The following is a 26,483-nucleotide window of genomic DNA, read 5'->3' on the forward strand; positions in this document are numbered from 1 at the left end:
TTACAACACAGAGCAATTTACACAAGACATTACCTCATCTAAGACTTACCAATCTATGTGATGAGTCCTACAAGTATTATTTCCTCCATTTTACAGAAAAGGAAACTGAGGTTCAGAGAAGTTAAATGATGCCCAAGGACACAAAGAGAGATAGTTTGTAACATTTACTGGCTCTGGCATTCTGATGCATTTCTCAAGTGCATACAATTTTCTACCATTTCTGCTTCTATTCCTTCCCTCTACACTCATGCAGTCCCAAACAGACCTGGGGGTGGTTCTGAGAGCCAGTCTACATGGAAGCCTTTTTTCCTGGCTTGATCTAAGGTTAAGTATCTTCTTTCCTACAAAAAAGTAAATAAATAAAAGAAAGAAAGTCTTAGTCAAGGCCTCTTGAATTTTTTCATGCTCATGTTAGCAGTTTTTTCAACCAAAAAGATGACTTAACAAAAATTCTTACATGCAGACCTTTATGCAGAAAGAGTTGGGGTTTTTTCTTCTTATACTAAGTGGATTTATTTAAGTACCTGACATATGACTATGCAATTAATAAATAAACTGTGGGCTTGAATTACTTGGACATATAGATCCGTGTAGATACTCTCTGCACCAGTACAAGTCATTACTGAAAATATGCTGCATTCTATGTTTCTCATCATCCTTATGTATCTTCACTGATCCTTCTTCATTCATCTTATGTTTTTATTCTTCTGATATCACAGCATTTGCTGGCCTAGAGCAATATACCATTAATAATAGACATATACTATTGACCTATAGCCATGTACCATTAATGGTATACTGATGTTAAAGGATGGGTCTTTGGGGCATATGGCAACTTAGGAATCACTGAAATCCAATGAGATGCAGAATATTCTTTTCCAGTTCAAAGTCCAAGCCCACTTTATTGTATTGCTTGTCCAAAATTTCTATGCTGTTAGACTAAGCCAGTAGGCTGCCTCTAGAAATAAGTATTATAATGTGAGGAATAAGAGGTCTTCATCCACTTGTTTTTTTTTCCCCTTTTGGATTTATTACCTCTATGCAAATGACTTGAGGTGTATATATCCAACTCTAATCATTCCCATTTTGCTTTAGCCCCATATCACCATTGTTTATTAGTCATTTTAAACTGTACATCTCAGAAACATTACAAATTCAGTATATCCAAAGAAAAACTCATTATAATTTCTCTCAAAGCTTCCTCTTCCAAACTTCTTTTGAACATTTTGAAGTCACCACCAACCTTCCAGGGTCTTAAGTTCATAATCTTGACATTATTCTGGACCTTTCCTCATCACCCTATGTGTCCAATCAGTTGCCTTATCTTATATAGTTTCTACCTCCAAAACACCTCTTAATCCCTTCACTCCATTCATACACCACCATCTTAGTTTAGGTCTTCTTCACACAGTGATGGCCTTCTAACTGGACTCCTTATCTTAATTAAGTCTCTACTGTTTCCAGTCTGTTGCCAAAGTAACTTACCTTAGCACAGAAATGACCTTGTTTCTACTCTATTCAATTAATTCCAGGGCTCCTTGTTGTCTCTAAGACAAAATATAAACTTCTCTGTTTGGTTTTTAAAACCCATTAAAATCTGGCCCCAACCTATCTTTCTAGCCTTACTCCCAAATTTGTGATCCAATCAAGCTGGTTTTCTCTGTTTTTCATGACACTCTATCTCCCATCTTCCTGCCTTTGGTACTGGTATCCCTGATACTGGACGTATTCCCACCTTCAGCTCTCTTTGTGGTGGCAAAGAACTAGAAATTGAGGGGATGCCCATAAATGACTAAACAAGTTGTGGCATATGATTGTGATGTATGTGATGTATATAGTATGTATGTATATAGTATGTATGTATATATATATATATATATATATATACACATACTGTGACATTTAAAAGAGTGGGAGACATAAACTGTAACAGTTAAAATAGTTGGATGTCATAAACTGAAATGATTAAAATAGTGGAAGACTTAAATTGATGGTATACAAAGAGTGGACTGAGTAAGTTGTGACTGCAGAAAATATGTTTTCACTACAGTGTCTTGTTTTAAAATCAAATATAAGGTGGTTGCCAGGGAAATATTCCCAATTATGAATATACCCAAGTCAACTGGGTTTTATAGAGAATTTAATTAATAATACAATGAGGAATCAAAGAAAGAGAGAGAGAGAGAGAGAGAGAGAGAGAGAGAGAGAGAGAGAGAGAGAGAGAGAGAGAGAGAGAGAGAGAGAGAGAGAAAGGAAAAAATTGGAGAAAAGAATAGGCTGGCCCAGGCAGTCCTGGCCAACCCAGGCCTAAGCCCTAAAAGAAAAGATCAGTCAGTCCTTAATCACTCACCATAAGATCTGTTCAAGCAAGGATTCAGGGGGACAGAGTCTCCCCAGAGGGAGTTCCAGCCAGAGTCAGCCTCTCTTGAGAGACCTCCTTAGAGATTGTCCTTCTCTCAACAACCTCCTTAGAGATCGTCTCTCAAGAGACTGTTTTTTTCCTTTCAACAGTCTGTCCTTTTCTTATATAGGGGGTTTTCTCCTATGTCACCTCCCCTAAGTTCTTCCATCTACCAATCACAATAGACGTTTTCCAAAGGACAGCCCATTCTGAATTCACACCTGAGTAGACTAATTCTTTTAGTAATCCACACCTGAGTAGGTTAGAATCTCTGAGTAAGTGTCTCACCTCTTTGTCCCATGTAAGTTTGCCTGACCTTTATAGGTACTTAGCACCCCTTTGTATTAATTCTAAAAATAGGCATGGCTTAAGTATGGGTGTAAGTATTTTTATTGTTCAGCAAGGAGTTTTCTCCCCTAAAGCAGTCTTAAGTACGGGTGGAGTAGAGGTCTTCCCATTTCTGATCTAAGTAGAGTTCTCACTTTCCAAATGGGGAATGGTCCCCGTAGGGAATTGTTCCAATAGAGAATTCCCCAATGGGGAATTTTTTTTAACATTCACAAGTCTGAGAAATTTCAAGACTCACAATCTCCCCTGATGATGATTGGGAGACTTGTCTCCCCATTGACCATTTAACATAATCAATTTATAATCCTAAATGCACTTCTAACTATGGATATATACAATATTCAAATTTCTAAGAGGAAAATAGAGTAATGAGGAAGGAATAGAAAAGAAAGAAAGCAAAACCAATGTTTTGCTGGGCGCATTGACAGAAAGCCAAATTAGGGGCAGTCCCTTTTGGCATAAATGTGTACATTTACAATAAATGTTCAATCAAAAGTTCAGTCCAATCAACCATATCCAAAGTTCATTCTTGATCTTCTTGATGTAGTGTGGATTTTCTGGCATCTTTCTGCAAAAATTCATTCTCTGGATATAGGAGTTTCAAGCTTCTTTCTTGAAGATATTTTTTCGAACAAAATCAAAATCTTGGATTTTCATAAAGATACAATCTCAAACAAAAAATCAAAATTTTTAGAATTTAAATTAAAATACAATCCCCCCTGAAGTAGGTGTTAAAAAAAATTCAGTTCAACTCAGAATGCAATGTTAAGTAATGAGTCAATTATCAAAAGAAGAGAAAAATAATCAAAAACATAAGGAGAAAAAATTCAAAATAGGCCCTTGTATAGGTCCAATTTAAAGTGATTTCTATCCCACAAGTCTGTAGGACAGAATGCAGTAATATTTTACTTTCCCATTTGCAGTCAAGACTACAGGAAGTTGCCATAATATAAGAAGAAAAAGAACTGGAATTCCATTTTGATAGGGAAGCGTCATTCCCTCGTATGACTTTTTTGTCATTCTCAGGGATATAGGGAGCCAGCATGATAGTCAAACTTCGTATTTGTATGAGTACTTCACAAAGAGTGTAGGTACAAGGAAGTCCTACGACTTAACATATGTCAATCGTCGCAACCTCAAGTCTCACATTAGTATTTCATGTGTGCTCTTTCTTGGCACTTTTCAGGTTGTCTGTGCTCCTTGTTTTTATCCCATTTTCTGGAATCAGATACAAACATTAATCACAGTCCTATAATTTTTTATCAATAAATGGCAGGTTCCCATAGTTTAAAGCTTTTAGGTATATATTGATATTATAGCAAGAATATATATATTTAACTTCTATTAGTGCAGGAAATATTATTTATGTGTACCTTTAGTACAAGAAATGAGAAAAAATCAAATATTCTAATCAAAAATAAAAGATAAGCAATAATAAAAATAAGGAAAAATCAGTAATTCAACGTGTCCTTGAAAAAACCGTATCCACTTGTCTATGGATTATTATTTCCAATTCATGTGATAAGATACAGTCAATCAGTCTCAACAGAAGATGCTTTCTTCACATGTGATCAATGAATCCAAGAGTCCCTTTCTCCAACCTTTATAGATGTTGGAGTAGTTAACAATATTTGGAATGGTCCTTCCCACAAAGGTTGAGTTGCTCCAGTATGCTTAAAATTCTTAATATACACTTTATCTCCTGGTTTCAGGTCATGAAGAGAAAAGTCTAGTGGTCCAGCTTGTACTGCAGCTCCGGATTCATGAAGTTCATGAAGTTTGTGCTGTAACTCCTGTATATAGGAAGCAATAGTAGTATCTCCCCCTAATAGTGAGGTATATGCAGGGGAAAAAGGTTTATCCTGTATAGGCAGATGTCCAAAAAGCATCTCAAATATTGAGATATGTAGGTCTCCTCTAGGCCTGCTTCTAAGATAAAATAGGGCCAGAGGAAGAATTTCAGGCCATTTTAAGTGTGTCTCAGTGCATAATTTTCCAATCATAGTTTTAAGTTCTTTGTTCATCCTTTTTTCTACTATTTGGAGGGGAGAAAAGACTGAAAAGGGGGTAATTAATATCAACAAAATCAATTAGAGTCTAAGAAGAATCACCTTCATTATATTTGGGAAGTTCCTTGGGCACCCCCCTGAAGGGCACCTCGACTATTTTTTGGACGAGCTCCATTTCTTATATTTTGTTGTTGGGTATTATCATTTTCTTCATTTGGAGTATTGTCATTATTTTCCCAATTCCTATTTCTATAATTTTGATTTCTAAAGTTCTTATTTCTATATTCATTATAGTTATTTCCATAATCATTATTATAATTTCTAAAATTTCTAAAATTCTGGTTTCTATGACCATTATCATCATTTCTATAGTTGTTATTTCTAAAATTGTTATTAAACTATGTATTTCTTCCAATCATCTTAAGAAAGGTTCTACATTCCATCATTTTGTGGCCCTTCTTCTCACAGAAATGGCAGGTTACTGATTTATTTGTGAATTCCCGCAAAGGGGCTATAGTCTCTCCCTTATTTTTCAATTGTCTCTTTAACATTTCAATTTCTTTCTTTAAATCTTCCACTGATGTATCATCTTCCTCAGGTCTTTTTACACAACCTTTATAAACATAGGTTGCTACTCTCCTCAGTTCTTCGAGGTCCATAGAGTCCCAATTAGGACAGCTAGTTCTAAAGTAGTCTTTTACCACTGAACAACAATTTTTAACGAATTGCCTATGTATTTGCCTAATGTCTCTTTCTCTGGATAAATCAAGGTCCATATATGTATTCCCTATGTCAATAAGTCTGTCCATAAACTGGGAGGGTGTTTCATCAATATCTTGTCGGGTTCTTTCAAATTTTGACCATTTTTCAGGTCTATCAGAGCAAGCTCTCATGGCTGTCAATAATGCTTCTCTGGCCTGGTTTAGTTTTATGTGATCTAATTCAACTTTGGGGTTCCAATGTGGATCTTCAGTTGGCCAATCATATCCTCTTCTACCTCGCTTTTCATTAGCCAGAGAAACGATATTATTTTTCTCTCTCTTTGTTAATAATGCTTCTAATAAATTCTCAACATCCAACCAAGTGGGGTCAAAAGTTCTGAATATGTTCTCTAATTTTTTTATAATTAATATTGGTTCGTCCTCAAATGATGGCATATCTTCCTTCAATTTTTTTAAATCCTCAGAATTCCCCAAAGGGGAATTTTTTTAACATTCACAAGTCTGAGAAATTTCAAGACTCACAATACACAACACACACACACACACACACACACACACACACACACACACACTTTTTTCTTTTGGTCAAATATGTCTTCTCTAGTAAAGGAAGAGAGAAAGATACCTAGGAATTTTAATATATTAAAAAAAAAAGACAGCTTAAGAACCATTTCTGCATTAAATCATTCCTGTTCCTCTCAATTACTAGTGTCCTCCTTTCCAAACTACTCAATGTTAAACTACTTTTTAATCTTCTTTATATTTATTTTGTATGTATTTATTTTCTTCCCTATTAGAATGTAAGTTTCTTATAAGTTGGGATTGTTGCATTTTTGGCACTTGCATTTCCCATAACTAATGTAGTGCTTGGCACACAGTAAGGGCTTAAGTCATGTCTGTTGATTGATTGGGTGGCTGAAGTAATCTTTCTGAATAAGGACCTCACCGAGGAATATTCTGGTGTTTGATACAATCAGTATAATACCAACCCAAAAATAAGCCCCTACAGAGAGGTTGTTAAGTATATGAGGCATGCACAGAGTTTGCATGTTCAGTTCAAATCCTGACTCTGCCAGTTACTACATTATGACCTATGGGGCAAATCACTTTGTCACTAGATCTCAGTTTCACCATCTGTAAAATGAAAGAATTCAACTGGGGGACAGCTGGGTAGCTCAGTGAACCAGGTCTAGAGACGGGAAGTCCTAGGTTCAAATCTGGCCTCAGACACTTCCCAGCTGTGTGACCCTGGGCAAGTCACTTAACCCCCATTGCCTAGCCCTTACCACTCTTCTGCTTTGGAGCCAATACACAGTATTGACTCCAAGACGGAAAAAGGTAAAGGTTAAAAAAAAAAAGAATTCAACTGATGGCTCTAAGTTCTCTAAATTCCTCTCTGATTTGGCCATTGTGCAGGGCAGTCTCAATTGCTTGGCTATATGTGTCTTCCTTCATTTTAGGTCTCATCTGATGTTAATACTTGAAGGTTTATTGAACAAAGTAATCTTTAGGTCTGTCTCTAACAGGAGCTCTGTATTATTTTAACAAAAACATGAAAGACATTGTTTTTGAGGAGAGTCCTTCAGGCTATGCTTGCTTCAGTGAATAAAATGCTATTTGTAATCAATACACAAACACAGCAAGACCCTATTTTCTCTACATCTCTCCAGTCAAATGTGTGACAGAGCCAGGCAGCCTGATGAATATCAACTTTAAGTTTGCCTGTTTTTATCTCATATTTTTAACTCAATGAGCAAGCAAAGACAGTCTATTTAAATAGGAAAATAGATACGTAGGTCAATAGCAAATGATCCTTTTCATCTTCTGGAATCTCTTTTTTGGATCATCTTGAAAATCAATCCCCAAGTGCCTTCAAAACTGTTACCTAAAAAATGACTTTCTTCTGGATTTCACCTGCCTCCCAACTCATCTTAAGTGGCATTTCCAATTCCTCATATAACACACTGAGGGCTGAAGTTAGTGTGCTTCCACTATTACTGAAGATGAGAAGTGGCCATAATGGAACCCTGGTGTCAGATCTGTTCCAATTCACAGATGTTGGTTCTCCTCCTCTGATTCTTATCAATAAATATCCTTGGATCTCTTCTTGCTTAGTTGTGTTTCATGTTATTCTTTCTGCAGGCTTATTTCCCTTTCCACTGACTTTTGCTGATTTTTACAAAAAGTAGTAAACTAGAATTAATGAGCAGAACTAAAAATCTAACCTTAGAAAACTTTCTATATAGATCTAGGCCCTGTGGAAATCTAAGGTAAGATATTAACTCGAATGTTCCAGCATGTCATAAAGAGCAAGAAATAAAATTAACTATTGCAAACCAAAGTCCAGCCTTTTGGTCCACTAACCATATTATTTAGCTTCCTAATCAAAGTCACAGAATTAAGTCAAAGCATGGGCTACATCTTCCCACATTAAGCAAAACAACAAATAATAGGCCAAATGGCACACTGATTTTTGAAGACAGCCCTGAATATTCAGGCAGGGTATTTAGTGGGAGATGACAACTGATATCTATAGCAAACAAGAGGGTTATTTTATGGTCCAAACTAGTTTTTTAAATTTACCTTGAGTGATTCATAATGGTCTTGTCTAATGTCTTCATACTCTTCAATGATTTCCTCAAAGAAGTCATCCTTCAGATTTTCATCCAAGAGCTGAGAGCACTAAGAAAAGAAATAAAGGTCAATTACAAGCATCCAGGGACAATGTGGGAGATAAAGAAAGACACTAGATCACAGTCTGAGGTCCAAACCAGGTCTGCCATAAAATTTCCCCAAAATACTGGAATGGTTTCTTTCACTTAGCCAGGGTCAGGAGAGGAGGGAATAGGGAGAGGGTGGAGAAAGCTTTAGCACTAACCCAGAAACTAAAGACCCACTCAAGTGATAAGCTCATCTGATATATCAAAACTGTCTCCAGAAAAAGTGTGGTTATCAACTGGCAAAGGTTTTTGGTTGGTTTTTTTTTAATCACAAAAACAAATTTAAAATGGAAAACTTTTTGTGACTGGTCATGCACTTAAACACTAGAGCAATGCACAGCAAGTTGATAACCTCCAAATGAGATGTTAGATAAAGAAATGGAAAGTTCTCAGTTTCTTCATTTGTAAAATAAGAATTAGTGAAAATTTTGAGTGTCTTCAACCCCTCTAGCAGCCTAGTAAAGCCTATTGATCTCTTCTTAGTATGATGTTTTTAAGTACATAAAAAATATACATAGCAATCACTAAGGAAACCAATTATAATGGAAGCTATTAAAAATAAAATAAATTAATTAAGTTCATAGCTCTCAGGCTAAGAATCTCTGGATTACATGATTTCTAAGTTCTCTTCTAACTCTGATATTTTATGATTCCATGAGAAAGAAATTAATATATTATTCTAAATCTTTCTTGCAGCAACTTTGTTAAAAAGTTTAAAAGTTACCACTGCAAAGAAGAATTATCAGAAAAGATTATAACTCATCTAAAATGAGATCACTATCTCCTTGTCCTCATTTTAAGCAATGGACACCTCAAAATCTTCCTTCACAAAGTCTGGGAACACAATGAAGCCACTCACCATTGAGTTTCCTATACTTATAAAAGTTTATTTTTAAACCATCACCACAAAGATTTCACCGAGTTTCTTATTCTTACTTATAACATATATTTTTAAGTCACTTCCACATTGCATTAGATTACAAATTCTGAGTTAGCAAGAGTTAATTTCCTAGATATTCGATGTTGAACCTACAATCCCAGGAATACTCAGTAAAGATACTCAGACCATCAAGTTTCTGCCTAAATACTCCTAGTTCATCCACATCCTATAATTACACAGGTGGATGAACCACAGAAGCAACTGTCTTGGTTTCACACAGAGTTAACATTCACTGCCACTTTATCCAGTTAAATTGGTAAATAGTCACTAGTGAGGAAAGGAAATAAGATTGGTGTGTCTTTAGGAAACCATAGAGCTGACATTACAACAAAATTTGGAGCTAGAGAAAGACCTTTTTATGTATTGAATTTCTCAATAGTTGAACAGGACAATCTCACTGATGCCTATAATGAGCAGGAAATTCAATCATGGATAAAGAACTTAGGAACAAAACAAATAAGAGGAATATGGTTTTCGCAACTAGGCAAGCCCATCCTGCCTAAAAATTTATTTTATCACATGTGCAATGCAATACATGCACAAGGGCACTGTGGAACCCAAGCTGTGATCGATTCAGTGAGACGATTTTGGACTGCACCAGGAATATCCTCATATGCCATAAGGATTTGTCAAAAATGTAAAATTTGTATGCAGTTCAATCAGGGAGTTTATAAGACCAAAGGCTTAGGAGGTCATCCCTTAACATATACCCCATTTGAATGCATACAGATAGATTTTTATCAATATGCCAAAAGACAAAGGGTTTAAGTATTGCCTTGTCATCATAGACAGACTGACTAGATGGCCAGAAGTTTTTCCTTCCAAAAAGAACACAGCATTTGTGGTTAAAATCCTATTAAAAGAAATCATACCTAGATTTGGGATTCCCTCAAAATTGGACTCAGACCGTTGTGAATTTCAAAACTACTCAACCCTGTTCAAACCATTCTTTAGAGGATGGGATTTGGCTATTTCCTGATCAATAACAATAGAGACACTTGGAATGACAGAATCAGGTCTTAGAAACTACAATCTCCACCCTATTCAGGGTAACAGGATTTAGGAAGGGCTGCAGCAAAGCTCAAGATTTATTTGAGAATATGACCTTCAACAGACACGTGCAAAGGGGACAGACCTCTGGGCGGTCCTGGGTGAAGCTAGAGCCACCATTGGCACAGGTGAGACACAGGAAGTGAGGTAGAGGACAGCTGAGGAGTTCTGGGGACTTCCTGTGTGAAGGAGAGGAGGTAGTTGGAGCTTGCTTGGAGTGGAGGCCCTCAGACTGTTTCTCCATTTTGGTCACGTGAGTGATAGGGACTGATCTCTTTTCTTTGCCTCGGCTATCCAAGGCCTTGGGCCTTTGGCCCAGCCTAAGCAGAGTGGGTATTTAAGCCCTATTCCCTTCTCTCCCCTTTCTCTCTCTCTCTCTCTCTCTCTGTCTCTCTCTGTCTCTCTCTCTCTCTGTCTCTCTCTCTCTCTGTCTCTCTCTCTCAAACTAATACCTTTCTTTCTCCTGTTAGTAATTAAAAACTCCATAAAAGGTTGACTGCTGACTTGAATTTTCATTTAGGAATTACATAACTGAATTCCTTGGCGACCTTAAATTAATATATATCAGTCTTTTAATGTGATTTCCATATCACACCATGGAAGTCACTTTACTCGGTCAATATTAAATGAAATTTATAAAAATCTAGGAATACAAGCAACATACCACACACCATATTATCCCCAAAGTTCAGGGCAAGTGGAGAGATTAAATAAAGACATTAAAACGTTGATAGGAAAATTTTGTGCAGAAACACACCAAAAATGGACAATCATTCTGCCATTAGTTCTGTTCCATCTTAGAACATGACCCAGTGGAGATTTGCATATCGCTCCATTTGAGATGCTATATGGACACGCAATTTGGCAAGGAAGGACTTGTAAACCAACTTACATTGCAATGATAGGTGGAGATTGTCAATTAACAAAATATATACAAGCTTTACAAACAAGAATAGCAGAATTGCATGAAATGGGCTTGATACAACAAACAGTACCCCTGAATTACAATTTGCACAACATCAAACCAGGAGACATAGTATACTTAAAAAATTTCAATAGAGGGGGCAGCTGGGTAGCTCAGTGGATTGAGATCCAGGCCTAGAGACTGGAGGTCCTAGGTTCAAATCTGGCCTCAGACACTTCCCAGCTGTGTGACCCTGGGCAAGTCACTTGACCCCCATTGCCTAGCCCTTATCACTCTTCTGCCTTGGAGCCAATACACAGTATTGACTCCAAGATGGAAGGTAGGGGTTAAAAAAAATTTTTTTTTCAATAGAAAATTGGCTACAGACATAAAATGGACTAGACCACATGAAGTATTGCTTACTACCCCAACAGCTATAAAAGTTGCAGGGAAAGACTCATGGTTTCACTGTTCCCACATGAAACCAGAAAAAGTTCAACACCACTGTAACAGACATCAAAGAAAATTAGACAACAGATAGTGCTGAGAAATGAAAAAAAACTGATTAACATAAAAGCACATCATAAAGAAATAATAGTGACACATAATGTTTGAGACAACTTTCCAGCCCAGAGGAAAAGCAGCCCAGAGGAAAAGCAACCCAGAGGAAAAGATTTTAAACCAGCCCGGAGGAAAAGCATCAAGAAAAGATGCTAGAGGCAAGAAACAAAGACGAAAAGCTGAAATAGACAGCTAAAACTTTGAACTTGTAAATTTGTTTATATTAGAGGACATATGGAAAACGAGACTTATATGTAAGACTGAGTGTGTTGAAATAATAAAACAAAAGTAATTTCACATATTAGGGAAATAGCATGCATCACTACATAATGAAAGAAGAGATCCATCAATATGAGAAGTGGAAATCTGAAGAAATTTGATAAGTATTAATTCAACGCAACACTATTAGACACAAAACACAAAATCACTGACATATTGAGAGGCCTTGTCTATATAAACAAGAGTCTGGAATTGTATTTATGCAAAATGTAAATATGTATGTAGTTAGTTCCATAAGGTCTTAGGCAAATAGAAAGATCAACAGATATTTCTATTTGACTGACATCATGATGTGGAACAAGATGTATTATTGTATTATATGTAAATGATTTCTGTAAATAATGTATTAGTTTTAGTTAACGTAGAGTAAGTAGTATTAGCATTAAGATTCAAATTTCTTGTAATAGTTTGTTCAACATTTTTTGTACTGAATTTATTGTAAAACCCAAAACTTCCCTTACCCAAACTTTCCTGCTAAGATTTCCTTAGAGTAGATTTAGTAAATTGGTAACTATAATATAAATATGTGACCTTGGGAAGGTCACAACAAAAAAAGGGAACGATTGTGGAAAGGAAATAAGATTGACAGTTTGTGGGGGAAGGGGCCAACTGGGAGTAGCAGTTGGGTCTTGTGACTAGCACTTCCTTCCTGCCGGTGGAGTCTGGGGTCCTGGTGTCGGAGGAGAGAGGAGCTTGTTCAGCCCAGTCTGGAGTGGCGTGCTCTTCTTGGTTCTGCCCAAAGACACGGTTCTGCCCAAAGACACAGGCTTCTAAAGGTTAGAATTGTTCTTGTTTGCTTTCTGTGTACTGCTAAGATTCTGAATTAGAACAACGAGAGTAGACAGGAGTGGGACAAACTCTCCGCCAGCCTCTGGGGCCTGGCCTCAGGTCTGAAGCTGAGAAAAACTCCAATCCCAACTAATGATTAAACTTTATGTTATTTGAATTCGCAGTCAGATAAGTGGACTATCTTTTCTGGTCATAGAGGGAGCTGAACTTCAGTTTCAGTCATTCCAGGACAAAGAGTCCTTATCGGACCCCTGCTGTTTCCTCTCAGCAGGGGGCATCTCCCTGCTGAGGCCTCACCAAGCAGTGTTCCCTCTCTCCCCTTATCTCCTCCTTACTCCATACAAACCTCCATTTATTCCCATTTTCCCAATCCTATTTCCTTTCCAAATAATTATTACACTAGAATGTCATTCTCATAATGTGTCACTAGTCCAAAAGATCCACTATATGACATCTATTTGTGTTGAATTTTTAAAGAAGTGGTTATTTATACAATGGAGAAGCAGAGTAGTATGGTGGCTACAAGCTTAACCTCTGACAGTGGCTGTGTGATCCTAGGTCATTCACTCAAACTTTCTGGTTTCCTAAGCAACTGTTAAGGCCAAAGTTGTCTAGTAGTAGCCCATCTGCACTTGTAGAGGGTATTTCCTCACCAGGAGTTCCATACAACTTCTGAAATCATCAGTTCAGATGACTTTCCCCCAGCCACCGGGAAAAAAAGAAAGAAAAAAAAGCCCAACTTATTAATTATGCAATTAACTAGCTACCAGTCACAGCTTATCCTAAACTACAACGGTTACCAATCCTATCTTCATAAGCCCTGAACACTGCAAGAATGTCTACAAATACAGCCTGTTGAATCTGACCTCCTGAAATCAATTTAACAAGATCTTATCAAGGCACTGTGCCAGGTGCTGAGGATACAAAGATATAAGGAAAAAACAATCTCTGCCCTCTAGGAACTTACATTCCCCCAAGTTAGTTGATGAAGGACCTGGAGTTCTTGCCCAGGAAAACATCTAAAGTCTACCTGTGATTTACACAGAACCAACTGAGGAGATCTAAGGAGCTAATATAATAATAAAGACCCAATGCCTGAGAAAATGTGAGTCAAAGAAATTAACTGTTTTCTCCAAATCCCAAAAGATATGGACAAATGTATATGTAATACTTTTCCTACTGTTAACTGGATATTTCTGGCTACAATTACATTTCACTTACATAAAGTCCATTTCTCCAGGGCCACTTCTGTAGTCTCCTTATCTGTTAAAATGTATTATTCCAGCTGCTCCTTTTTCCTTCATCACCTCTCCTCCTCTGGGGCTCTTCTCATCCATCTACATCAGGAATTTTTGACCTGGGCTCCATGAACTATTTTTTAAAAATATTTTGATGTATGCATTTCAATAAAACTGAGTTAGGGGTAGCCAGTTAGCACAGTGAATAGTATGGGATCAAGAAGACCTGGGCACAAATATGACCTCAGACACTTCCTATCTATATAATATATAACTCCAATTGCCTAGACCTTGCTACTATTGTCTTAAAATTGTTACTAAGACGGAAGGTAAACATTAAAAATAAACACAACTGGTTTCCTTTGCACTGTGATATATTTTATGTATTTAGAAATGTAATTCTAAGAAGGCATGCACAGACTTCACCAGACTGCCAATGGGGTCTATGATTAAAGATTAAAAAACTCAAATCACCATCATCTTGCCCAGATCCTTGTTGCAATACTCTCCTGGCCAGAAATACAGTACTTAGGTTAACAATCGACTCAACCCCTGGCCTCATACTCTGAGATTTTGATATACATTCATGTTTCCTCAAAACCCCTCAGCTCTTCACTCATTAATCTAAACTACCAAAAATTTCCTTCTACTTCAGCCTCCTACAAGGTGGTTCGTTCCTATCCTAAATCACAATCTGGCCATTCATAACCATGTTATCTCCTTAATTATGAGCTCAGAAATTCTCTTAATACAATCTCTTTTTGCCCCACCCTTAAAGCTGTTCTTCATCCCTCCTTCTTTCCTTATTCTTCCAGGGTACCAGCTCTGCTTTGGCCTGACTTGCTCTGACCTTGTTATCTCACGGCTGGCAAGAGGTTCAGCACATATGGCTCCTTACTGACCTTCAGACTGGATTCCCTTGCCCTCTGTCCTACTGACCTTTCATTCTTTCTAATCTTCAAACTCTGGGTCATTCTTGCCACTTATTTTGCTGCTCATATTCCTAAAGAAGTCACAGCACTGTGATTCCTGGCCTAACTACATATCTATATAACCATTCTCAACTGGGTCCTCATTGATTTGTGCAGAACACCCTGGACAGACATAAGTCGCAGGACCCTCTCTATAAAGGGCCTAACTCATAGGGTTGTTGTGAGAAATCACAAAATGGTATTATTATAAGTCCGTCCTCCCCTACCCCTCAGCATTGATCCCAAACCTCCCTTCTCTGTGCCCTCCCTCCCCTTCATATACCCTTGCCTCCTACCCTACAGAGAAAATAGAAGCCACTGCCATTCACCATCTGGTCCCTCTTTTTTCTTCCTCCACTCCCTATCTCAGACTCCTACATTTTCAACCATCCTATCCTACCTTAGTCCCATCTCTTACCAGGGCCAACTCTACCTATCAATCCTTAATTCTATCCACTCATTCCTTCTGTGGGAGCTTTTGACATCAATCACTCTCGTCTCTAATCTTTTCCTTACCGACGACCATCCTTAAAAAAAATCCTTCACTTGACCCTGCCATCTCCTCAAGCTATTAACCTACCTTTTCCCTCTCTTTCACTGACAAACTTCTGGCAAAAAGTATCTACATTTACTTCCTCCACTTCTCAACCACCCACTTACTTCTCTTGCTGGCTTCCTGCCCTAAAATGTAAGTGAAATTATGCTAAGTTTACCAAAGTTCCCTTAAAACCACCAGACCTTTCTTATCCACATTCTCTGTAACTTCTGTAGTTTTGGACATTCTTCTCTCTCTCTCTCTCTCTCTCATTCTTCTCTCTCTCTCTCTCATACACACACACACACACACACACACACACACACACACACACACACACAGCTGAATCCTGTTCTATAAATCTAAATGACAATAATCTACCAAATGATTTAGTGGACAGAAAAAAAGCCTAAGGTCCAAATCCCAATTCCATAATTTATTACATAAGTATAACCAACAGGCAATGAAATGTATAATTAGAATCTGCTCCCCAGGACTCTAAATCCCAGCTTCCCATGTTCCTTCTCACATTTCGTGCTAACATAGGGAAGATATAAGTTTTGTGTGACCCTACCCCTCATTCTCTTTTCCCCTAATCACATTTTGCGGAGGTGGGATGAGGTGAGAGGCAGGAAAGTTTTGCTTGGGTTTTACTTCTATTTCTTTTTTCTTCTACTTCAACTGATCATTAATAAATCTTATAAAATATAATATGTAGAGTTATTCAATATTAATTTAAATCTTACATTATGGCAACTAGAAGTCTGGAGTTTAGACAATTTTTAATAGACAAAAAGACTAGTTTTATTTCTCTCTTATTCCCCAAATTACTGTAATTTCCCCTTAGAGACTTTAATATTATATATATATAGTTAGAGATTTTAGAGATATAAGTTGGTTATGTATACTAATTCCATGGGGAGATTTCTATATGTTCCTTTTCCAATGGAATCACAGGGGAGATTGTATAATTAGAATCTTCTTCCCAGGACTCTAAATCCCAGCTTCCCATGTTCCTTCTCATGTTACTTGCTCACCTAGGGAGGATATAAGTTCTTTGTGATCCCACCCCTCACTCTCTTTTCCCCTGATCACATTTTGTAAAGTTGGGGTGAGATGAGAGGGAGGAGAATTTTACTCGGATTTTATTTCTATCTTTTTTCTTCTATTTCAAGGGATTATTAAAAAAATCTTATAAAACATAATACTTGGAGTTATTGGATATTAATTTATATCTTACATAAGACAGGCAAGAGGTGAGGGCTGGGTATATAGACCTGGGCATCACTTGTAGAGAAATAAAAGTTGAAACAATGAGAGATAAGGTCACTAAAGAGAATCTAGAAAGAAGAAGGTCTAGACTAGAGCCCTGGGATATGCTTATGTATAGGTAGCAGCACATAGATGATGATCCAACAAAAGAGAGTGAGAGGAAGCCATCAAACAGGTAGCTAGTTGTACAGAAGAGAGCAGTGTCAAGAAAACTTGGGGAGATTATCCAGAAAAAATGCATGATTGACAGTGTCAAGATAAATGAGGAATAAGAAAAGATTATCAGATTTAGCAATTGAGAGATCACTGGTAAACTCTGGAGAGAAAAGTTAAATAAAGTGGTACAGATGGCAAGAGATTAAGAAGGGAGACGAGGGAGTGAAGGCAACAAATATAACGGGTATCTCTAGGTTGTGAAAAAGTGATTATAGAATACTAGCTTAAGCATATAACAAGGCCAAATGAAGATATTTAAGGATGAGGGAAAATTGGGCATTTGTGAAGCAAGGAAGGAGTCATTGGATTAAAAGAGATTAAAGCTCAGGGAGGGAAAGTGATGAAAAAGGTCTTCACCACCCCCTACTAACTGGTTCCTACAAGGCACTGGATGTTCCATCTCCACTGGTTAATGATCTCCCCTCCCCTAAACTGCACTCCCACCAGAAGTAGCCTCCTTCACTCATACCCTTCCCAATAGCCTTTGGTTAGGAACACGGCTGCTCCCATTTGCTTTGATGAGCCACTGAGTCACCCACTACAATCCTTTAGCTGAGATAATGATGGATCACTGGCCCATCCCCCCCCATCCAAGGCAATATCATCTGACTTACTGTACCCTAAGGTGTAATCTCAGGTTTTACCATCTGACTTGCAGTGAAAACCTGCCACATGTAATATGTGCTCATTAGAATGTGGGCTCCTAAAGAGGAGGATTTGTCTTTTCTGTTTGTATTTCTATCATTTAGTAAAACGCTTAGTACAAATTAAGTGTGTGATAAATGTTTTTAAATTCCACTGTGTGAGAGAAGAGGGAGAGGACTTAGTGAGTAGTGACAGTAACATAATGATGAGATTATCAATTAAATGTTTTTAAAATACATGGAAAGGAGATGGAGGAAATTCAAAAAGGAACAAAGACAAGTAGGAAAATGAGAATATCATTAAAAACTATAAAAAAAATTTTGTTTCACGTACAATTCACTTTTCTTTGTATTAAAACATCCATGAATGTTAATAATAATAATCAAATAAAAAAGAAAAAATTAAAATAGCATATTGGGACTATAAATAATAATTTGTGCCTGTAATAAGTTGACAATCCACAAAACAAAGAAACCCATTTGCACGATACCTGATGCATTTTATTGTGGTGGTTTAGTAATGGAATATCCCTAAACTGGCAAGGATTACCTACAATCTTCAGAGTTTCCTGGGGGCACTGAGATATTAAAAGACTTGTCTGTATCACAGAGCTAGTATGTGTCCAGAGGGAGAACTTGCAGAGGCCTTCAGGACTCCAAGACTAATCCTCTAATCTAGTCCACTGTGCTAAGTCTCACTTTGCACATGATAGGGGTTTGATGAAAGGACTCTTTTAGAAAGTACTTCCCAAGGCATCAGGCATTAATAACCTTGTTTTAATAAATTAGAAAAGCAGAAGAGGGCACAACTGGTTTCCACTTGGACAGAGGTATATGTACTCTACTCACTGAAAATCAGAGTACAGATTTTGAATGCTTCTAAATGCTTCTCTATCTTGGTGAGGAATGTACCCATCTCCACAAGGGCCATTTCCTGCAAATTCTCTGGCAGCTATGTCATATAAGGATTTTACAACTGTAGACAACTGAGAATATGTGGATGCTTGTAGGCATTTGAAGGCAAGGAAAATTCCTCTCTTCTTTTAAGAGGTATCTTGGTCTAAAAGAAAGAATGTGGAGCTGGGAATCAAGAGCCCTGGGTTCCAAAATTCTGCCTCAGACCCTCCACTGTATGACCAAGGACAAGTCAACTTCTTAGAATCTTAAGTTTCCAAATTTGTAAAATGGGGTTAATAAACACTGAAAAAACCCTGAAACTATGGGGTTGTTCTGGATAAATCACTTAGCAAGCCTAAGTGCTCTCTCTATAAATGATTAATTTTAAGTCTCAGTCCTCTAATACCTAATTCAACACATCTGATTGCTTAATAAATTTTAATAGGAAAAGATAACATATGTATAGTACTTGGCAAACCTTAAAAAGCTATTAAATGCTAGTTATTATTATTATAGCCCTCAGGGCACTGTAGGAACACTACCAGTGGCTTCAGACTTCCTAAAAGCATCAACATATACTGCATTTCCCATCTTTGGGCATTTCCACTGGCTGGTGTCCATCCCTGGAATGCCCTCCTTTTCATCTCCACCTCTTGGCATCTTCAGGTCCAAAATAAAATGCCACCATCTACAGAAAACCTTTCCCCATCCTTTCTTTTTTTAAAATCCATACCTTATATCTTCGAATCAATATTATGTTAGTTCTAAGATAGAAAAGCAGGAAGGGCTAGGCAATGGGGGCTAAGTGACTTGCCAAAGTCACATAGCTAGGTATTGTCTGAGGATGGATTTGAACCAAGCTCTTCCAAACCTAGCTCTCTATCCACTTAGCCAATTAGCAACTGCCAAATCCTCTTAATTCTAAAGCCTTCTGTTATTTCCAATTTATACTAGTTATAGTTTGGTTGTAACATTATAAGCACCTTGAGGGCAGGGACTATCTTTTGATTTTTTTGTATCTTAAGATGCTTAGCACAGAGGCTGACGCATAGCAGACACTTAGAAAATGTTTACTGACTAATATAGAGTTGGCTCTTATTTTTCAAGAAATATTGGCAAAATATGAGAATGTACCTTCCTCCTTTCTTTGGAGAAGTGGGGACTATGGATGTGGAGCCCAGATATATTATTAGACTTAATTGGTGAGTGTTGCTGAACTAATTTTTTTTCTCCTTTATTTTGTATTCTTAGTATTCATGGATGGCTCAATGAGTATGGAAATGGTTAGGAACTTAATGAGAAATAAAGATATTAAAGCAAAATATAGTAATAATTTTAAAGTTAGCAGCAAAACTAAAAAAACACAGGGTTCTAGAAAAAAAATTTTTAATTATCCTCATACATGCAATACTGTTTTAAAGTTAACAGCAAAATTTAAAAAACAATGAAAGAGGTTAAAAAACCTTTTTATTTATCTTTATACATATAAAATGTTAAGTTAATCTCCTTTCACATATCTGAAATTTAAATATTTATTTAAAATTCATACTTACCACCACCACGCTCTTAGATGCATCCAGGACATGTATTACAGGAGCACTATATCTTGGTGCTATTTTAACTGCAGTATGGGTTCTGAAAAGAAGGGAGAACCCACATCCATCAGAACTGACAGTTCAGACATCACCACCCATGTTCCACAATTAAGGATAATAGAGTATTTTATAGGGCTTTCTGGAGAACACTTCCAGCATGCTAGAAATACTGAACTACACAATCTCACAGCAAATTAAGAATGATCAACCATTCTTCACAGACTGGGAAAATCAACCAATAATCAACTAAAATTATTTATTAAAAACCTAGTAAGGTTTATAAAGGTAAAGGGAGCTGGAGGCAAAAGTAAAGGGTGAAAAAATCACTTCTACTACCTTTCAAATTTGTGGAGAGTGATAAAGGAAAAGCTTTTGTGAAAAGAAATTTTTAGTCATGAAGGGGAACTTAGTTGCACAGTAAATAAGAACATTGAAATTGGAGTCAAGAAAAACTGAGTTTAAATCCTGCCTCTGACACTGCTTCGCCCTGGGCAAGTCATCTAACCTCCATAAGCCTTGATTTCCTCATATGTAACATGGAAATCACGGCATATACACATCACAAGCTGGTTGTTAGGACAAATGATATAACTTAAAAAGTATGCGCTTTACAAACTTTCAAATTTTGTATTGGTTTAATTTGCCTTTATTTAAAATTGAACAATTCATTTCTCTAGGTTAGAAAATGACTGATTTGCTCATGTGTTTTTCCTCATATGCAGAAGTATGACATAGAAATTCTGATCAAGTGTGGATCTTGGGTTCAGGAAGATGTGGCTAGAAATTCCCTTCAACACTAGCTATATGAGCCTGGGCAAGTCATCACTTTTTGGGCCTGTGGACAGCCCCCAAGGACTACTACAAGGTGAGTTGTCCAAGGGAGTGAAAGGAGATTCCATCCAAAGTAAGCATATTCCAATATATATTCCATGTGTATATTCTATAAGTGCTTCCTTCTAAGATACAATTTGTCAGATTCAATTTTAATTTCCTCACTTTAACAATTACTGAAAGATGCCTAAAAATATAAACTGAAAACATCAGAATAAAAAAAAATTCATAAAAACAAACCTTTATTAAAATAATTTCTTTGCCCAATTGAACATTTGGGAAAAAAAATATCATCCATAGTCTGTTAGTTTTACCAAAGTAACAATGATTTAACACTTATGCATAGCCATGCTAGCTAAAACCCTCTTTGGAATAATGCAAACAGAAAATATGTTTTGGGGGCAGCTAGGTAGCACGGTGAATCTCAGCACTAGTCCTAGAGTTGGGAAGATCTTGGTTCTAATGTGGCCTCAGATACTTTCCAGCTGTGTGAACTTGGGAAAGTCACTTAATCACGACTGCCTAGCCCTTGCTGCTCTTCTGTCTTAGAAAGGATTCTAGGGCAGAAAGAAAAGGTTTTATAAAAAATGAACATTTCAACATATGATGAAGAACAGAAAGAAATTAAATGCTTGTTTTTTTCTCTTTTTGTTAAAAGGAATGGCTCAGTATACCCATGTTCTCACTTAGAAATGCAGCACAATAGATAGATGGCTAACTTAGAGTCAGAAAGTCCAGAGTTCAAATCCAGTCTCAAACACTTCCTCGCTGCCTGTCCCTGGGCAAGTCATTTACCATTGTCTCAATATCCTCAACCATAAAATGAGGACAAGAACACTTACTACTAGAGAGGCTGTAAAGACCATATGAGATAATATCCATTAAGAGCTTAGCATAGCACCTGGCACACAGAAGGAACTATATAAATCTAGTTATCCAGTAATCATAATCAGAGTTGTGTGCTACTCACTTCCTGACAGAGAAGTGAGACTCAGCATGCAGATCAAAATATTTATTTTTTGGACATAGTGAATACAGAAATGTATGTATCTTTTTGTGTTACTGAATATTTGCTACTAGGGTTTTTTCTTTTGAATAAGAGAGAATAAGGAAAGGGAGGTAAAAAACATTTTTAACAATGCAATTTTACATGTCTCTTTTACAGAGTCCCCTATGCATGATGGTACTTAAAGAAATGTTACTTTGATCTTATATTGTTTTAAATTACCTATGCCTCAGAGAGGCAGGAAGGTTTTAGTTAAATTTAATCCAATAAGTGTTAAGTGCCCAATAGGGTGCCAGTCAATATTAATGTTTGCACCCTGCTAAAGCTCTACAATAAGGCCACCATGCTGGAAATAATGAATTCTATTGAAAAGAAAAATGCAAAGAATCTTTTCCTCCCAAATTTTAAAACTAATGAAGGACAGATGCACTCAAAGGAGTAAAACACAAGACTACTTGTGTGATGCCCAAGTCATGGGTAATCTAAGTTCTTTGAAAGTTGTAATTATTGTCATTTTTGTCTTTGTATCCTCAGGCATAATGCCTGGCCCACAATGGGAAGTTAATAAATGCTAATTGAACTGAAATGGCATTTCATCCTGATTTCTCCAAAGGATGAATTGTTGCCGATGTTTGACTTTTTATTCAAATTTTCTTTTCCTTGGGTCCTTTAGTCTAGGAAAAGAATTCTCCCTCTGGAGCTCAAAACAACAAACAAAAAAACCATTCAACCCCCTCCCCCCAAAAAACTACAAGAGATTCTCCATTCCTCTTCACAGATTCCAAGATGGCTAAGTGTGGCTCTGGAAATCAGAAAAGAGACTCAAATCCTGGCCCTGCTTCTCACACTGTGAACTTGGCTTGCTAATTTTCTACATCTGCCAATTGGAGTTAATAGTATCAAGCTAGTATCAAGCTAATGAGAGAGATATTCATGATTAAAAAAAAAAACACACTTTGAAAATGTCAAGTATGCTAGAGCATCTTTCCACTCATGTTCAATCCTAAATCCACTGGATAGACTCAAACATTAAATGCCATCATAAGAGCCAAAACTCGTAATTCTCTCATTTCTTTTTTCTACTTCCATTAATGAGATCTATCTAGAATCTACCACAATGTAATAAGCTTAGTTACCCTGGCAACCCCACAGATGTCCTAATTTAGAACATCTCAGGGTTACAGTTCTCATTCAGATATACTGCTTCAGGGCACTGGAAATCTATCTGTAAGGACAGCTGGTTATTTTCTTCAAATGTATGCTTGCAGGGAATAAAGAGCTCCATAGCCAATATCTGATTAAACAGACTAGATAAAAGCTAAGACCTGGACAATGGCAGAGGTCTTAAAAAGTTTTGGAAGAAACATAGTGAAAGATGTCAGGGGGCAATCTAAGGCAAATCATCCATTGAATGCTTAAAAAGCAGGACTAATATGTAGGACTGAAGTATAACACAGAATCAGCTTCCAAGGACCAAAGGCTGCAGGTCAAAGGCTTCATTTTCAATACCTTGAAATGGCCCTAGAATTTAAGATCCAAAACTGGTTGGCAAAACATGGGTTATTCTCTGTATTGTAAGAGCACATTCAGGTCTCTTCAAAGGCACTACAGCTTAGCTCCCCTGATGGGGGTGGGGGAGAAAGGGAGTGAGAGATGAAGAGTTTGCCCCGGATGCCCAGCCGCAGTCTTTCATGCCCCTGACATTTTGTAGAAGGACAACAGGAACTAGGCAAAGAGGACCAGCAAAGTCAGGACTGACATACAATCAAAGAAGCGGGGCGTGAGAAGAAACCCTGAGAGGTCACAGAATCACTTCATCCTGTGACTTCAGACAGGACCACATCCTAGAAAGAAACTGCCATGCTGGAGTGAATCATCAGTTCATGGGCGACTTATTCAAGTGGTTATTACTCCCACAACTTTCAAAAGGTAAAGTCTGTAAATAACCAATGTCACCTTACCCTCATTACATCATAATATTTCTTTCCTGTTTTGAAGGCTTAAAAAAATTCGTCTGTTGGAATTTAGTTGTTAAGGTTGCTTTATTTGGTGCTGTTCTAAGAGGCATGAGTAGAATTAACAATTTATTTCATGTTGTTTATATGACCTTGTGCTCTGAATTGTCTCACCATATGCTGTTGCTTGTAATGTAGAATCTGAGTTTACATTCAACACACCTTAAGACACATTCCATTATCTCTACTCACTTAAATATTTATAACATTTCATTTTATAATTGTGACCCATGAAAGGGGTAGACTATTAAGCCAATGAAGACTCATACTACTCATACTAAAAAGCCAATTTTTCATTTTCTTGTTAAGCAAAACCTTCCCTGACCAAAGGATGATTATATCACTTGAGAATGATCCTACAACTCATCCTGAATCACTACTCTTTAAGACTTCCTGAAGAAAAAAAAAACAACCTCGTGCTATACTACAATATAACATTTCAAAACCATCAAATCATTCAAGCATGGCAGCTATCAATCAATGGCTTTAGTGTAGAAAAGAAGATCATTCATGAAAATAATACATTCACTGAGGCATTTGGTGGAACTATGAACTGAAAAGTCAATCTGGGAAATAATTTGAGACTAGGCCCCCAAATTCACTAAGCTATCTATACCTTTGGACCCAATGATATCACCATTAGGCCAAAACCCCAAGATCAAAGACAAAGAAAAAAGACCAAAACATTCAAAAAGTATTACTCTTGTTATAGCAAAGAACTAGAAGACAAAGCAGTGCCCATTAACTGGAGGATGGCTGAACAAATTGTGGCCTTTGAATGTGATGGAATATTATTGAACTATGAAAAATAACTAAAAGGGCAGTTTCAGAGGAAACCAGTAAAACTTTTATGAATTGATGTAGGCATTTAGCAGAAATAGAATCAACTAGTAAAGAAAACAACTTTGAAACACCTAAGAACTCTATTCAATGCAGGACTTCAGAGAGCAGAAGATGAGGCACATTAACTTCCTCTTACAGAATGACATACTTGGGGGGTGAGGGGGTGCAGAAAAAGGGGCTGGATTACCCTATCTCTCCCAGGATGGAAGTACACTGGTCACTCATGGGCCAGATATCAGTACTGATCAGCAAACAAGTTTTAATCTTTTTTTCTGACCTGGGCAATTTGCTTTCCCTGAGGCAATTGGTGGTGGCCCACCACTCCCAAAGTTTACCATATCTGTACTGAACTTAAGGCCGATATTCAAATAGCAACCACAGTCTCTCTCAGGAACTGGAACTACAGGCATTCAACTCCATGCCTATTGAGACATACATTTTTGAACCTGGCAAATGTCTGAATTTGTTTTGCTTAACTATGTTTTTTTGTTAGAAGGATTGTGTTTTCTTTTTCTTTTTTTCAGTGGGGGTAGGGGGGACTGGGTAGTAAATTTAACAGTGAGAAAGAAAGGTATTATCAATAATTTTGCCCCAAAAGGAAGGAAAAAATAACCAAGAGTCACTGAAACATTTTTAATACACAGAAAAAAATGGAAGTAAATATACATCAGCACCCTTTTTTAAGAGAAGCAAGCTGTGCATTAACAGACATTCACATTTTCCCACATAATTCTCTTTTTTGTCTACTTTGCATATGAAAATGCTCATTTTTTTGGTGTTTTAAGTTCAGAATTTTAAAACAACTTTTAAATAAAATAATGTATTTAGATTATAGTGATCTTAACACAGTGACATTTACAATACAAAAAATGGCTTTTTAATCACTACCAAACAGAAGTTATACTATATCCTTTTATCTATGAACACCAAAGGAGTGGTGAGATCAAAAGAGGTTGATTCTAGCTGTCTACCTTGTTTACTGCTACAAAGAACGGTATACACCACAAGAGAATAAAGAAAAAACCTACAGAAAAACAGTTGGAGATCATTCACACAAAACCACCTCTACTGAACATCATTATAATTCTAGGACTTACTGTGATCATGATTCATTGTTGACAACTTCCTCTTTCTTGACACTCTTCTCTTGGCTCTCCTACTACCTCGATGAGCAATCCCATCTCCTAACTAACCCTAACTCATCTACTATTTTGTTTAGTTCTCAATCTCCTCCCACATCTTCAAAGTGAGTATTCCCCTATGTCAATCCTCTTCTCTTCTGTTTTTATACACTTTCATGCTGGTGATATCAGCCATTCAACCAACATGTATAAGAAGTTTATTCCCATATCTGAATGCCTATCCTTTATCCTGAGTTTCATCCTCATACACCAGACAGGGCATCTTAACTTCAGCATCAATGGTAACTCAAACTGTCCAAAACTAAACCCATCATCATCTTTCCTCACCCCTAATCTCACTCCTCTGTCTGACTTTGCTATTTCTGTAAATGGGACAAGCACCAACCCATTGCGGATTTTGTTCATTTTTTCTTGAAACATCTCTTGCATGTGGTTTTTTGTTCCCATTCCTGCAGTCACAATCCTGGCTGAGGCCTCATAACTCATTATATAGATTGTCGCAATAGGCCCCTTAACTACTCTGACTGTAGTTCCTAATACCATCTCCAAATGCTG

At 37.1% G+C, this 26,483-nt stretch overlaps 1 protein-coding gene across 3 annotated transcripts in view; it reads right to left on the reverse strand.

Annotated features, from left to right (window-relative positions):
- MTR (5-methyltetrahydrofolate-homocysteine methyltransferase) overlaps positions 1 to 26,483 on the reverse strand; it is a 157,096-nt gene that overhangs the window by 18,300 nt on the left and 112,313 nt on the right. For all 3 annotated transcript variants that reach the window (XM_001378286.4, XM_007481573.3, XM_016430236.2), the window contains 3 exons: positions 20,050 to 20,131; positions 8,064 to 8,162; positions 266 to 341 (listed from right to left, as the gene is read on the reverse strand). In XM_001378286.4, coding sequence (XP_001378323.1) covers positions 266 to 341; positions 8,064 to 8,162; positions 20,050 to 20,131 — 257 coding nt within the window. The remainder of the gene's footprint in view (positions 1 to 265; positions 342 to 8,063; positions 8,163 to 20,049; positions 20,132 to 26,483) is intronic.

Source organism: Monodelphis domestica, chromosome 2 (assembly GCF_027887165.1).
Source record: "Monodelphis domestica isolate mMonDom1 chromosome 2, mMonDom1.pri, whole genome shotgun sequence".
Classification (NCBI taxonomy): domain Eukaryota; kingdom Metazoa; phylum Chordata; class Mammalia; order Didelphimorphia; family Didelphidae; genus Monodelphis; species Monodelphis domestica.